Source organism: Perca fluviatilis, chromosome 15, assembly GCF_010015445.1.
Source record: "Perca fluviatilis chromosome 15, GENO_Pfluv_1.0, whole genome shotgun sequence".
NCBI classification, from domain to species: Eukaryota; Metazoa; Chordata; class Actinopteri; order Perciformes; family Percidae; genus Perca; species Perca fluviatilis.
In genome coordinates, this window is record NC_053126.1 from 8,522,160 (window position 1) to 8,538,388 (window position 16,229).

General features: G+C 44.0%; 1 protein-coding gene across 2 annotated transcripts; it reads left to right on the plus strand.

The window, feature by feature from the left end:
• Nucleotides 1–969: 969 nt before the first annotated feature.
• xylt2 (xylosyltransferase II) lies at nt 970–15,820 on the plus strand. 2 transcript variants are annotated; one of them, XM_039825329.1, is made up of 11 exons: nt 970–1,137; nt 5,670–6,207; nt 6,847–7,022; nt 8,645–8,847; nt 9,661–9,741; nt 9,984–10,200; nt 11,104–11,280; nt 11,402–11,658; nt 11,798–11,993; nt 12,378–12,711; nt 13,095–15,820. In XM_039825329.1, the coding sequence occupies exons 1-11, from the start codon at nt 1,006–1,008 to the stop codon at nt 13,415–13,417; spliced, it is 2,634 nt and encodes an 877-aa protein (XP_039681263.1). In that variant the 5' UTR covers nt 970–1,005; the 3' UTR covers nt 13,418–15,820. The 2 variants fall into 2 exon arrangements, with proteins under 2 accessions (XP_039681263.1, XP_039681264.1); XM_039825330.1 differs by having other exon boundaries at nt 13,098–15,820.
• Nucleotides 15,821–16,229: the final 409 nt, after the last annotated feature.

Genomic DNA, 16,229 nt, shown 5'->3' on the forward strand with positions numbered 1-16,229 from the left:
GCTGTAATAATTTAAAGGTGCGATCTTGAAAATGTCCATGTTGCATAGGACAGGTACTGTACCAGACATGTAAATTGTCAGAAGATACTGTAATGTGACTTGTATGGGCCTATGTTAAATGTGTGATTCACAAACTTTTTTTTTTTGCTTGTGACCGCTTAAAAAACGGACTCCTCATCACTACGGCCATATGTGTGCGTGTGTGTGTGTGTGTGTGTGTGTGTGTGTGTGTGTGTGTGTGTGTGTGTGTGTGTGTGTGTGTGTGTGTGTGTGTGTGTGTGTGTGTGTGTGTGTGTGTGTGTGTGTGGGCTTGTTTAACTATATTCATAGGGTCCAAAAACCGGTAGTCCACTATACTTGTGTGGTCCCGACATCTTTGTGGGGCCAAAATGCTGGACCCCACAAGTTTAAAGGGCTGTTTGAGGGTTGGTTTTAGGATTAGGGATAGAATTAGGTTATGTTTAGGTTGAGGGTAAGGGTTAAGGCATTTAGTTCTGGTTAAGGTTAGGGTAAGGGGCTAGGGAATGCATTATGTCAATGACGGATCCCCACAAAGATAGTGCCACAAACCTGTGTGTGTGTGTGTGTGTGTGTGTGTGTGTGTTTATCCAGCAGTTTAACCAAAGGGTTTTCGAGGCATGGAGAGGTAGCAGTATCCAGTTTTCCACACACAAAAGCAAAAATGTCTAAGTATCAGGTGACCCCTTGAAGGGTTTAAGGGGTTGGACTTTACACCTGGCCCTGCATGGAGAAGGGGGTCTGGGAACAGACTGTTGAGGATGCCACCAACCTCCATGAAAAGGAGCAACAAAAATGATAGGCATTTTTCTTGTAACAATGTTGTTTTATACAAAAATACACAGTAGAAAAATAGCTTAATCCATCCAGTGTTTGTAAGTTTTGGAGACAAACTTTGCAGCAACCTGAGGATGGCGAGCGGCACCGCGTGCGCGCGCAGTTCAGAATGCGCCCTGCACGCGCTCCCAGTCAACTGGAGTCGAAAAAATGGTGGCCAGCGCTCGAGTACAGAAGCTGCTCCGACGATATAAACTAGCGATTGCCGCAGCATTAACTATTCTCCTGGTCCAGGGGCTTGTGGTATGGAGTCTAAGGGGTCTGGAAGAAGGCGAGGCACAGGTGAGCCACAGTCCCTCCGGTTATTTCTGACATGACAGTGATTCGGTTAGGTTTAATTGTAGAGCTAGCCGTTAGCACTTAGCGGAGCTCACTGTGTGTTATGATACAGTAACGCTAGCTAGCCAATGCTAGCTAAGTTAGCAGTAGGGGGAACAGCGCCACTCCGAAACATTTCAGTACAACCGGACCAGCCCGGTCTTGTCTGTCTGTCACCGACCACAGCACCAGATTAGCACACCATGCTACATGTTTATAACCAAGTTAACGGCGTTGATACGCGTTGAATTGTTGTTAACTTGTTTAAGAAACAGCAGTGGTCCTCACACTTGTGATTGTCACCACATTTCATTTGGAGTCACTGTGGTAATAATTCATAATAATTAAAAACATGTGATGATGGGCAGACAGACAAACCAGTACTACACATCTAAGAGGAAGAGGAAGAGGTGGTCTTTGAAGTGATGCAACTTTTTGGCAACATGTGATAGGACTCCGATATTATTCACTGATCATAAACAGTTCGTCGGTATGAGCTGAAACGCGTCAAATTGCTGTCCCAGACTATTCAGCATTTGTTCTACTGTTTATATCCAACAGAGGCATTTCTATGTGGGGGCTGCGTTTTGTCTGTGCTTTTCATTAAACTTTGAATCATACCAAAACACCCACAGAGGGAGCATATCCCAGAGATAAAGGCTAAAGTTCAGCAGATAGTTGTCTCCACTACATACCATTTAACATTGAGTCCAACGTGGGAAGCTTATCTCTGTGTCTCCCTCACACACCTGAAGTACACTACCCTCAGGCTGCTCTCCCTTTACGATAGATAGATAGATAGATAGATAGATAGATAGATAGATAGATAGATCATTTGTTGTCCTCTGTCAGAGGAAATTTGTTTTCACAGCCTGTACACACATAAGAACAATTAATCACAAAAAACACATAGTCTCAAGTAACAGAGAGTGCTTTGCGTGTTATAGGAGAGTCAGTGAGGGCTGGGAGGTTGGGAGTAGGGAGACCAATGATTTTAAATGCGTTGTGTGTGATTTTTGAAGAGTTTGTTGGTGACAGTGAGCATGTGGAATGGCAGAAGAGGATGGGCTCTATGATGCTCCCGTGCATTAGGATGAAACTGGAAACTGGGGTGGTATGGAGACGTGAGCCGAAAACTGGTTTTGGCATACGTGGGACAACGTGGACGCATTTATGTGACAAACATCAACAGTTGGTATAATAATATGGAAGATTACACATCTGTCATGGGAAGAACTGTAGCTGAACATTGTCCTGCAAAAGCTAGTTCTCAGTAAGTGCTTTGTCATTCATTTAATATGAGTGACGCCAGCCTAGATGAAGTAATCCATTTCCTTTGGACAATGGACACACTAAAATGTGACATTGGGACAAAACTGGAAGTGTGACATGTCATTCATCTTACTGCAGACGCAATGTTCCTTTTGACTTGGACCACCTGTTTGCATTATGAGCCTCTGGGCTTTCTGCTACCTCATCAGGTCCATTCAGGCTTTAACATGCTTCAGCAAATATACAGAGAAATGTCTGTAGGGGTCTATAGTTAACTGTAGCTCACGTAGGACTGTAAAGGAGCAGACGTACATACCTCTTATATCTCAACACAACTACACATAGTATTTGCTGTCCAGTGCCTCAGGTCAAACGAAAAAAAACCTGCATATATTGTTAATTTTATTAATAATCCAATTTCCAATTTAGTTTTTAATAATAATTTAAAATTGGGGGAAAAAAGCCTCATTCATTCCTTGTGAACTCTGGCTTCAGTAATGTGACACTGCTGCTTAGTGCACATGTCAGCCTGACATGCAGCTATGTTGGCAGACATCTATGCAAATGTCAGCACGCGGCGTCTCTGCGTGTTTGCAGACTCACAAACGCAGAATAAAATTTCAGGCTTAAGAATGCATATTAATCATCACTTAAAGCAGATGCGAGTTAATGCAGGGACCACAGAGCACGGACGAATCCAGCCTTGTTCATGTTCAGTCAGGGAGGCTCGTCAATATGGGCAACGTCAGCGTCCCTGACTGAGCGTGAACAAGGCTGGATTCGTCCGTGCACCGTGGTCTCTGCATTAACTCGCATCTGCTTTAATCTGTGGCTTGCTGTGCATGTGTGAACACAGCCACGTGTATTTATATTTAAAGCCCTTGTATAGAATTGTGGGGACAGAAGAAGAAAACTCTATCATCCTTGTGTCACCCTCTGCTTGCCTGCCCGTGCTCTCCTATGGAGCTGAGCGTGCGCTGCTGCTTCCCGCTTCAGCAGATGGTGACGCTGATATGGTTTCACTCGACTTTAATTGGAAAGTAAAGAGGCTGCCTGGCTTGCCTTTGAATCAATACATTTTTGGCATGATGGTGTTAATTAAAAGCTGGGGAAATAAGTGATAAGGGAAATTGAAACATTATCCCCCGCTGCATGCTTGTCTTCTGTGTGAGAACATTTACTCTGGCAGCTGAAAAGTAAGTAGTGTCTTTATCACTGTTAGCCGGCAAAAGGCATAGAAGATGTTCACAGTTGTGTTGTTATTAATTTTTTTTTAGATAATTTTTTGGGGCTTTTCCCTTTTATTAGTAGTAGAGACAGTGGATAGACATGAAAGGGGGAGAGAGAGATGGGGGATGACACGCAGCAAAGGGCAGCAGGTCGGATTCGAACCCGGGCCGCTGTAGGACTCAGCCAACATGGGGTGAACACTCTTACTGGGGGAGCTAGAGGCCGCCCCGTGTTTTTATTAATTTAGCAGCTATGAGACACTAAAGAAAATGAAGCACCACTGTTGGAGAAAATGTGAACTATTCATCAGGACTTTGATGTTGAGAACCAACGTTTTTAATTATAATTATTGGGTTTCTTTAACAGAAATCTCGCTGTGTCAACCAGGTGTCTCTTCATCCTTTACTTTATTAAAGGAACCCAGGTTGGTTTCTTGATTAGGTGACTTTTGGGACATCGTGTTTCTACCGAAAGCGGACAATAACCAGGTTACTCAAGTGCATGTAAAATCTCTAAAAGAGGCTTGCACTGCAATGGTATGTAACAGTGCTCCACAATGCCTCTTACTGTAATGGGTTTGAGTGTGCAGTTGGCGATCAGCAGCAGACTGTGCTGTGTTGTTTGGCAGCTGGTTCATTGGCACTGCATTATCTGGCTCCTTGTCCTACCACACATCACCAATCCCTCTCTCGTTCCCACCGTCTCTGGGCTGTCAGCGTGCCAGTGGCGTGAGGCGAGCGAGCCCGTGTTCTGCCATATCGTCTGACAGAGGCAGAAAGCTCTCAGCCCACTTACTGTTCTTCTTCCTCTTCTCCAAGTGCCCATTTTGAAGGGCCTTTTGTGTGATCCAGTAATCGGCTGTGATGCGGTTTGGCTAGAAGATTAAAACATTTCTTGTTTTTTCTTTTCCTTTCCTTTTTGTAGGTGTGAGTTGTGCTACAGTGAAACTGATTCCCTCTATACTCTTGCGTTGAAATGATACGATTTGGACATTGAAATTGTAAGAAATCCGGATTAATGATGGTTGTGGTGTATCCGACACTGGGTCCTCACGTCATTACAGTACCTCAAGTACCTTTTGTGTACAAAAACACGGACAATAAACTGAAATGTTTACAAAAGATGAACTTTCTAGCTTTTATTTATATTAACTACAATTTTCTATTGGCGGAACACGCAGCTCAACACAACCCTTGGAGTAGATCTTTCCCTTATATCGCTGATTTTCACTGAACCACAACTATATGACAAATGTGTTCCCGACTTATCCTTTCGGGATGTTACAGCCAAAGATTCAAGTTATGGGACACCTGAACAATGTTATAACTTCAAAGCAGATATACTGTAAGAGGATCATGTTTTTTGACATTTTAGGGAGTCTATCAAGTCTCAGAGGATGATTTTGAGATGTAAATACGCAAATCATGATGAAATACTTTGATGTTGAAGATTTATTAATCATATTAATTAAGGAAGAATACTAATACAAAGCTGGTTCAAAGCCTGTGCATATATCAAGCAAAGCAAAGTGCTCGTCGTACGCATATATTAATATATCTGCCTTTGTGTGTGCACAGAACAAACAATGTGTGCACACACGTGACATACATTTGTATGCATTCTTCCTGCATGTTTTGCCAGAGGGTGCAGACAGAGATTGGTTGAGGTCTCTACCGTGAATCACTCGATTCATTGTGTCTCTCAGTGCATGTGGCTATCCAGAACTGTGCTTTTTGCAGATTAGCTCCACAAAAAGGCTGAGGCTCAGCTAAAAATAACCCCAGATCAGAAAAATGAGGAGAAAGCAAGTAAACACATCCTTCCCTCTGGGGCCCTTTCAGCTGTTGTCTTAGTGGTGGTCTTAGTTTACCTTATCACCTTCCTGGATGGTGAATCAACGCCTCCTCCCACACCAGTAGTCTTTGTCCAAGATGTTGTTATGGCAAAAAAGCTGGGTTTTAAAATGCTGCTGCTTTCTTCTTCTCTCTCATCAGAGAAAAACACGACGCTCTAAGCTGCCTGACCACAACAGCCAGGACCCCAAGAGAGACCCCGCACTTTGGAAGAAACAAAACTCTTTGTCGGGGAGGGGCAGATGGAGCGGCAGGTCGGAGAGGACGGGGGGCACGGCAGCCAGCGCACTGAGGAGAGGGACCAACCGCAAAGGAGAAAAGCCCAGCATCAGGCTGAAGTCTCCCCAGGAGCGGGGGATGACGGGAGCTGGATTGGATACTGTGGCCCTCCATGACCTGTCCAGCAGCCGCAACTTCAGCGAGACCCGAGGTGGCACTGACGGGGCGGCAAAGTTACCCACTGCTGCAATACTGGGGGAGCCGGGCAGCGTGGACGGGGCGCACCAAGCCCCCAGCAGTGACTTTGTGCCTAAATGTGATATCATAGGCAAGGACGCGCTGTCTGCCCTTCATCGCGCTGGGTCACAGCAGTGCCGACAGGAGATCGGCAACATCGTGTGTCAGCATCAGGCCGGGAAGCTCATGCCAGACGCACTTCCTCAGTTCTGCCCCGAGCTCGGTGAGAACGTGTGCACAGGGGATTTCTCATTTTGTCCAATTTTCACCCACTGATTGTTTTTCTATCAAATCATTTGTCATTGCCAAATTTTTTGAATATTTCATGAAATCTGTGGTTAGGTTTGTATTTTAAATCCTTTTATTAAATAGACCCTCCATTTCTTTTAACCCCCCAGCAGGACTGGGTAATAATTGAATATAATCATACTATAATACAGTACATACAGTACATATTGTGGTTTACACACCAAGTAAGGGTTGGACGTCATTGGCAGCCAATCAAATCAATATCCTTGTGCACAGCTGTAGTACACGACTGTAGTGTAGTGTAGGGGCACTGGGGCAAAACACTCAACCCATGTCTCTGGTTTGTTTGTGCGTTCCAGTGAACCCAGTTGGCGGTGTTCATGTGGGTAATGAGCTTTGTTGGAGGAAAAATGAAATGCAAGGACGAAACAATCCTATACATTTCATACATTGACCTAGTATGTAACCCACTAAAATAAACCTGTATCCATTTGTATTATTGTTGTTATTGAACAGTGTCTTTCTCAACACCCAGCCTACAAGATATTATTATTTGAAACTCTCGACTGACCTACTGAGTCACTCCTTTTATGTCTCCATCCTCTTTGGCCAGGTATATCAAATCCGGTCCAGGCCGTTGGCGAGATGGACAACAGCCTGTCCAAAGTGGAGAACCCCGTCAGAGTGGCATTCGTTCTGATGGTCCACGGCCGTGCTGTACGGCAGCTCAAGCGCCTCATCAAAGCCATATATCACCGTGACCACTACTACTACATCCACGTGGACAAGGTATGCCCTAACAGGAGATCACAGGGCCTCAACTACCATTCAGTCTCCTTAATTTGTACATTACACAATTGTCCTTGCTTGCATGCACCACCGACACAATTCTGCATGATAGAAATATCCAAATAAGAGACAATTCATTCTTTCTGCTGGTGAAACTAGCTTACAATATTGTTTATTTATGCTTATGCTGAACATCGAGGAGTGTATTTGGCACCCTGCGAGGTTCTGGCTACCCTGAGCTAACAAATGCTTTTACTGGTTAGGTCTTCATGCATTATGAAGGTTAAATATATCCTGTGGGTCTCACAGTGTGGTAAAGGGGATTAGCCTGGATAGAGTTAAGTGTGGTTATTCTTAGGGGCTAGATTTAGTGGAGGAAAAGTCTGCTTTAATGTGCAGCTAGAAGGCATAAGACAAATGTACGGCTGACTGGCGATACTGAGGCAGAGACCTCAGGTGTGTCCAGCGCAGACAGCAGAGAAACGGGGGCCCATGGTCCATGCACCTGTGTAGCCGGAAAGGTTGTTGAGTCCTGTGGCTTTGCTCTGTTCTGCTGCCAAGGGACGGTGGAGGCTCACCGGAGCCAGTGATGAATAAGTAGTCAGTGGGACAGACACACCACGGACACAATCTTAGACACTTTGCCAACCTAACCTCATTTATCTCTGAGGCAAAAGCCTGTTTGAGAGATGAGGCTATAAAACAGGTCAGGGTGTACTGGAGTCAGTCTACCAGCTCCTCTGCACTCCGCCACACAGCCCTCTTTTTCTCCCGACGTCTACAAATGATGACGGTAGAGTTTAGGAATGTCATTCCGTTGCTGTTGTCTCCTTGATGAACATGACCAGGATAGCCACAGATTCTTGCAGTGTCCCAAGAAGTCCTGGCTAAATGTAGGACTTGTCCACACTTTATTTAACACAGGACAGAGTCAGCAGCACACTGTTTGTGCTTCACTAAACAAAACAATTGGACCTAATGTCCTGGAACAATTCATTTACAAGTGTCCTTTTCTGTTTAACTGCCCATTTAGCGCTTGACAACTTTTATTAACCGTGTTTATTTGGAAACAGACTGCCTGTTAATTAATTGGTATTTAATCTAATTTAGCTCCCAAGGAAAATTAAAAAACCCTCTTTTTAACCTACAGAGATTGGCTTCTTGCAATCTCCAGATAAATGGTCACACATGCTCACTCGAAGCTATATCTCTCACCACTTCTAATGTCTCTGCATAAACCTTGACAGCAGCTTGGCTCTTTGACTTCCTCCATCTCGTCCTTTATTCCCTCCTAAAATGTAATCGCTGCTTACTGTCCTTTTAAGCTCAGTTCATTTTAGTTTTGTGTCGCTGTCACCTATTGCCAGTGCCAAATGAGAAGGAAATTTGCTGCAAAGCAAAAATAGCAAATTTAAATTTTCTCTTTCAGTCATCATGCTGACCCACAGTACGAAGCACCATGTGGCTGATGCTCTTCTCAGATCAAATTCTCTTTCAACACGAGCCAGCTTTGTGTGGCACAGTGGCAGCTGCGGATCTGTGGGAACTAGATTACGTTCGTGATGCAGAAACACAGTTTTCACTTAATTAAGAGTTTGACCTTTTGCTTTGAAATTCTCCAGCGCTCCGGCTACATGCATCGGGAGGTCATGCAGATAGCCCAGCAGTACCCAAACATACGAGCCACTACCTGGCGGATGGTCACCATCTGGGGTGGTGCCAGCCTGCTAAAGGCCTACCTGCACAGCATGCAGGACCTGCTCTCTATTCTGGACTGGAAGTGGGATTTTTTCATCAATCTCAGCGCTACAGATTTTCCCACCAGGTCAGCAGAGTAACATTATTGTTAAGCAACTTCCTTGGCCCACAGCAGAACTCTCACATATCCCTGTGTAGCTTTGTACTCGCTGAATTCAACCTTTACTATGGTTAAAGGTGGTCCCCAACTCCATTCGGTTAAATACTCTACGTCCAGTGCAAATACTGGTGTTGTGCATCAGAGCTTGTCTTGACAACTTTTGTGTTGATTATTTCGTGATTGCCTTTTTCATTGGTGGCTTAAGCTTTCAATACTTCATGGAGGTTTGATTTTGTTGCTGACTAACAGCAGCTGCACAATTAGTAGTAGCCATAGCATTTGCCAGATGAAAAAGAGCAATCTGTAGCAAAATTAATTGGATTGTTTTTGTGTGTTAAAGATTATTTTTTGGGCATTTTAGGCCTTTATTTTTGACAGGACAGCTGAAAGCATGAAAGGGGAGAGAGAGGGAGGGGGAAATGACATGCAGCAAAGGGCTGCAGGTCGGACTCGAACCCGGGCCCGCTGCGTCGAGGAGTAATCCTCTATATATGGGCGCCCGCTCTACCAACTGAGCTATCTGGGCGCCCTGGATTGTTTTTTTTTCACTGAATTACAGAGTTGGTAGTAAATAGTCTGCTTTCTTGCTGACCAGTTTTTCACAATTCTGTGTCAATCGAATCCTATCCAAAGTATCTAATTTCAGTCATTTATATCATTAGACAGCACCATGCTCGAGCCAGCATTTTATTTTCCAAAAGAATCTGCTAGAAATCGTATTTTTCTTTCATGACCTAACCCCTCCTCCTTTCAAACGATCCCCTTATCACCTTCCTGCAGGACCAATGATGAACTGGTGTCGTTCCTGTCGCAGCAAAGGGACAAGAACTTCCTCAAGTCCCACGGGAGAGAAAATGCCCGGTGAGTATACCAGCTATAAGATACAAACCAGCTAACACACACATTTAGTTGGCGTTTTTGTTGTGTTGATTTCACACGAGAGGCAAAAAGCAACATGATGAAGTGATTCTTCAACCATTATTTAATACAGCGTGGCAGCTCAGACAGAAATGGTTTGTTTGGTCATTTACTTTGACGAATGATGCAAATAGCATCACAGTGTCTCTCCCACACATCAGTTTCAACTGTGTTCTGTGTTGAAGGTTTATTAAGAAGCAGGGCCTTGACCGTCTCTTCCACGAGTGTGACAACCACATGTGGCGTCTCGGCGAACGCAGCATTCCCGAAGGCCTGGAGGTCTCAGGCGGCTCTGATTGGTTTGCGCTCACCCACCGCTTCGTGGAATACGTCATCAACTCCCAGGATGCCCTGGTGTCGGGGCTGAAGCAGTTCTACTCCTACGCTCTGCTCCCTGCTGAGGTAAGTAAGCATTAGGTGGTCTGTTTTTCTCCCACAGTTGAGACAGACAGTTTGATATACAAGTCTGTCTCGAGCTCGTCCTCCCCTGCCAATTTAGAAAAGCCTAGCAGCGGAGATAATGTAATACTTTAAGCTTTCAGGCGCAGCGTGCAGCAGTGGTGCCAGACGAGAGAAGGGTTCACTTGAGTTTATCTGACTGTGCGGTTTAATGTCTCAGAGGAGGTGCAGTTGTTTGCTCCTTGTAGTTTGGGGTTATATAGGCATGACCCATTGCAATTTAGAGTCAGTGGATATAAACTGTTTATGGTCTTTGGCGGTTTACAGTAACTGCATTTTCACGCAATACAGTTGTTCAGTCCCTCCAGAAAAACGTGATTATGCGATTGCATAATTCAATGCATAATCAGCCAAAGTCCGCATATTTATGCGGGGGCCGCATTTTTTCAAATACGCCGCACTTTTGCCGCATAAATTGCCGATTTCCACGCAAAATATGCAGGGCTTGCATGTAATAATCCCCGCATTTTCGTTGCAAAAAAATCATATATATCTTAGCAGAAAGTTGAAAATTTTGCGTTTACTTCACACAAGAGCAGCCATTTTCCCCTGTTGCCATGGGAACGTTTTGAAGTGACGTAAATACGCGACGTGAACAGCAGGGTGTTGAGGGAATCACTTATTTATTTATTTTTTCTCTTTTTGCAAGTTCCCGCAATTTCATCGCATACAATTGCATAAATATCCCGCATATTCCATCGCATTTTTTAAGAAAACGTGCCGCATAATCAACAAATCAACAACATAATCAACAAAAAAAAAACTCCGCAGTGTTCTGGAAGGACTGGTTGTTGCACATTGCACAGCACTGCAGAAAATGATGTATTTACTCCTGCTACCTCCTAGTCCTTCTTCCACACGGTGCTCGGGAACAGTCACATGTGTGACACCCTGGTGGACAACAACCTGCGTGTCACCAACTGGAACCGTAAGCTGGGCTGTAAATGCCAGTACAAGCACATTGTCGACTGGTGTGGCTGCTCTCCCAACGATTTCAAACCGCAAGACCTCATCCGGATCCAGGTGGGTGGGCCAACAACTCATCCATTTCTTTCTCTCTTTCCCACTCTCTCGTGTTTTATTAGCACCAGTGTGGTTCAGGAGCTCAAAGGCCAATTTCCGGTATTCTTTGTTTTATCCACAGCAATTGACCCGTCCGACATTCTTTGCCCGCAAGTTTGAGTCAACCGTGAACCAGGAGGCCTTAGACATCCTGGACACTCACCTGTATGGCCAGTACGCTCCGGGCACCGTTGCCGTCAAGGCGTACTGGGAGAGCCTGTTTGAGCAGTTGGATGGTGTGGGCTCACTCAGTGACGTGGCTCTCACTGCTTACACCGCTTTCTTTCGTCTTGGTTTAAAGAATCTGGTGGCCACTCAGAGCAAAGTGGAGGCCTGCAGGTCCGTAGACACTGTTTACTTTTTTTTTTTTTTTTTGGAGGCTCTGTAAATGATATAGCAGGTTTGTTTCTTTGCTGAATACAATAATCTCTTGTGTGTGATTTTTTTTTTTTTGCTTTTTTTTTTTCACTCACTGCAGGTTTGAACCAGTAGGCTACCCTCTATCAATACACATGTACTTTTATGACGACCGTTTCCAAGGATATCTGATCCGTCAGGAAGTCCAGGCTGTGGGTTCAAAGGTCAGGGAGACACTGGAGATGTGGGCAGTGCCCCAGTCCACGCTTGTCCTCGAGACAAACCTAAAGGAGTTTGAAAGGCTCAAGAATCTGGAAGTAAGTGTACTTCTTGTCTCAAGAAGATGATGAGGATTCTTCGTTATCATTGAACATTCTGTCCTGTGCAAACTTTTAATATCAAAGTACCTTAAGAAACTGCTTTGAAGGAAGATTTTCTTCTTGATATGAAAAATTGGGGTGGTGTTATCAGGGCTAGATCTGACCAAAACTAAACTTTGAAGTTGAATTAGTTTTTTTTTTTTTAAGTTAATATTGGGAGGAAGGCTAGAGCAGAAAGTGCTAACATGTTCTTTCTCCTTGTCCTCAAAATAGGAAAGTCAAAGACGTAGGAGACATTGTTTTGCTGTATTGTGTCGCATAACCCATTGTTACTTCAGGACTCCACAGACTATGAGTCATCTTTGTCTTTGTCCCTGGCAGATCGGCACAGAGTGGGATCCTAAAGAAAGAATCTTTCGCAACTTTGGGGGCGTGATTGGCCCTTTGAGTGAACCACTTGCAGTCCAGAAGTGGGCACGCGGCCCCAACCTGACAGCCACTATTGTATGGATTGACCCAGCTCTGGTGGTGGCTGCATCTTATGACATTACCGTGGATGTGGATGCAGAGTACACCCAGTACAAACCCCCGCTGCAGCACCCCCTGCGGCCCGGTACCTGGACGGTGCGGGTGTTAAAACAATGGGAGCGCGTGGCGGAAGTTCGCTTCCTCGTCATGCCCTTAACCTTCAAAGATAAGGAGCCACTACGCAAAGGTGAGTCGTGGATTCAGAGCATGTGATTGTTAGTTTAAAGGATAAAGCTGGCGATATTCTATATTTCTCCAAAACCAACAATGCATTAGTCTGTCTCTAAATACTTCCCTAAGGCATAAATCTTCAAAAAAATAGGTCACAAATATATCATTTCAATTTTAAAAACAGCTGGATAATGTAGTTTTTGGATACACGGACGATACGTTGGTCTTTTCATGGGATTGTTGATGATAAGAAATAATATACAGTAGAAATATCACCGGACTAATTGAAGGTTTAAAGTTTAATATGTGATAACTCATCCGGAACGTTTCATTGGATCTTTTAAAAACTAATTTTGCCTTTCACTATTTCTTGTCTGCAAATATGAATGTCCACTCCAGAAGAGGACAGCTGGCTGCATGCAGGTCCTGCAGGTAACCTGTACACGGAGCAGAGCTTCCAGCAGCTGAGCTCCGTGCTGAAGCTGCCTCCCCAGGAGTCGGCCATGCAGGAGGCCCAGCGTAAAGCCCAGCTCGTAGGTCAACCCCTTGAAGCGTGGGTGGACAGCAGCATAGAAACCTTCTGGGTTACAGGCGGCCTGTGCGCCACACAGACTTCCTCTTGCCCAGCCGTGGGACCTTGCTCCAAGACCTCGTGGAGCTCTCTGTCCCCGGACCCCAAGTCTGAACTGGGCCCAGTCAAAAGTGATGGGCGGATCAGGTAGCCCCAAGAGAGGAGAGACTGTAGACTTCAACATATAACACAGGAAGACTGAGGGAGAGCTGGACCTGCACTGGAGAGCTCCAAGAGAACCTGTGTGAACCGGATATTGTCTCAGAGCTCAAGGGCACATAAACAACAAGACATCTTCCTGCACTGAGGAGTCAAGACATTCTCAGTCAAGTGGTTCTACAGACTTAAAAGAGGAGGATGTGACTGCTGGGAATTTGCACATAGGGGTTTTCAAGCGCAAGGACTTGTCATTGTTTGCTGAACAGATACACAGCTGCCAGATGTATTGTGTTGTTTTGCTGGCAGGCAGCTTGTCAGTCATGGTCGGAAGTTTGAGAAAAAAAAAAACAACAACAACCCTCTGTGCATGTTTGACTTCTGTTTGGGCGCACAGTGTTCAGTTTTTCTCTGCTTTGAAAGAATCGGGAAGCAGTTGTCTAAACTCAACAACAGGCTCCTCTTCATTTCAAGGGAGAGTGGAACCTCTAAATCATGTTATTGTGCTTATTTTGAAGCATTAGTATGTATGCATAAGGAACAGACAGATGAAGTGCACTTTACTGTAAGACTATAATGTTACAGAGAGGTCACTTGGTTATAGTGCGAGGAGCAGACATCATGAGTCACATCACTTGCATTTCCATAGACTCTAAAGCAAATACTTGCACCATCACTCCCCTGCACAGACATATCACTAAATACTGAGACTTGTAACCTGTATTAGGAAAAGATAAGGAAAGAGAGTGTAGAGAGAGTATTTCATGTTTAGTTCGGTTTACTGTGACATATCATTTGAACATGAATTTTTTTTTATTGTATTTGTTTTGTCTGTTAGTTCCCTAAACTGGCTGTAAAGTGTTAAGTTGTCTTTAATGCCCATTGTTGCAGCAAAAGAAAAAGCCACTCTGAGTTGTTTATCTGATCAAAGGAAGTGCAGAGACAACCGCAGCATCAAGGCTGCAGATAGCCAAGTTACATTCAAAATTCCCTTAATACGCAACAAAACAATCTCACTCAAAACAACTACAGTTGACAAAAACCTGCAGCAGGTGGCTTGAGATTGTTTTGCCAGCTTTTCAAGGTTATGAATGAACTGTCAATGTGAAATCTGACAAAATGTGATGTGCTCTTTGGCCCCTTAGAATTCTTTTGAACTAAAGCCAATTTAGCAAGAAATTTTGAGAAGCTTGATACTACTGTCATGTTTTATAAGAGTAAATACGAGGCTACGGCCGGCTAACCTAGCTTAGCACAAAGACTGTAAACAAAGGGAATGTCTAGCCTGGCTTCCAAAGGTAACTAAATCAGTCTACCAGCACCTTTTTAAACTCAGTTTTTTTTTTTTTTTTTTTAACCTTTAGAAGAATCGAGGTGTAAAAACAACAAATCGTCGTTTTTACACTTGTTGATGTGGACTATTTCTTCTAGTTACCTCCGGGAGTCTCCGCTGGTTGCCTGGCAACTAGTCCCGACCGAGAAATAATGCTAGCCCGACCCATAACCGTTAAATTAGTTGTTTTTACACTTCTGTTATTGTAACTTTAAACAAGCAACATATTGCGTGTTCGTTAGTGAGCTTTAGAGATACTGGTAACGTTAGGTGGATTTAGTTACTCCTAGACAGAGCCAGGCTAGCTGTTTCCAATTTTTTATGCTAAGCTAACTGGCTGCTGCAGGTAACCACAAAATGACCGCACAAACTATGAAAGTGGTATCCGTCTTCTCTTCTAAGGCTCAACAAGCCAACCAATAAGTATATTTCCCAAAATGTAGAACATTTCTTTAAAATTCCAATTGTAAACTTGGTTAGACACACTGTTGTCCCTCCTGTGTATCAGCGTGTATGCAGTATTGTCACTGTGTGTTTGTGTGCTCTGTTTGCTTCACAGGTTGGTTATTGTTCTCATTTCTATTCCAACCGTGCATTTCAGTTCAGCTCTTTAAGTCCACCAACCAAAAATGTTAGACAGTACACTGTATGTTTTATGTTTGTGTTTTAGCCTGATCAAGAGAATCTAAGCTGCCTTTACTTAGTGCAACGATGGATTGTTTACTACGGGATGTTAGCTTCCAGAGATGTGCAATGAATGCCTTTTCAGAGGATAGTGAGACCCCCCTGTCTGTATCTTAGGTTGCATTTTTTAACTAGTTTTAAATGTTCTTAAATAATAATAGTTGGCCACCATATGAGTTTTCAAGTGACCTTGTTTACCTTGCACAGTACAGTTGCTTCAGTGAAGCCCCCGTTTTATTGCTAATGAGAGAGCAAGAGTAATCAGCGGAACCCAATGTTATTTTTCTATACTGTTTGAGAGGAAGTGTGTATGTTGTCAGTTCATCTCCAGTGCTCTGTTAAACAATTAAAAACTTCTGTCAAATAATGTGGTATTTGAAACAGACCTTGTGTTTTTTTTTTTGGGGGGGGGCGGGGGGGGGGTGTTGAGGTCCCTTCAGGTCCGTGCTGCTGTGATAACCAGCAGCAGTCCTGGTTGGTAAGTCATCCTGAGCTATGACTCTTATCTGAGTAGGCAACCTCAGCCTGTCACAGTTTGCCTCTAGGAAAGCTCATAGGATAAGCATCCTCACTGATGACTCAATAAAAAAAATAAAAAATAAACACTTGGAAGGTTTTGTTATGCTGTTTTTTCCTTTTATGACATATTTCATCTCTAAATGAATTGTGGCATTAGGATGGTAGTTCTTTTTTTGTCTTAAAATAACTGTTCTCCCTGGGTTTCTACGGTTTCTTTCCCTTTTAAAGCAGATGGAGATAGGACATGTTTATGTGAAGGAGAGGTGCTCTC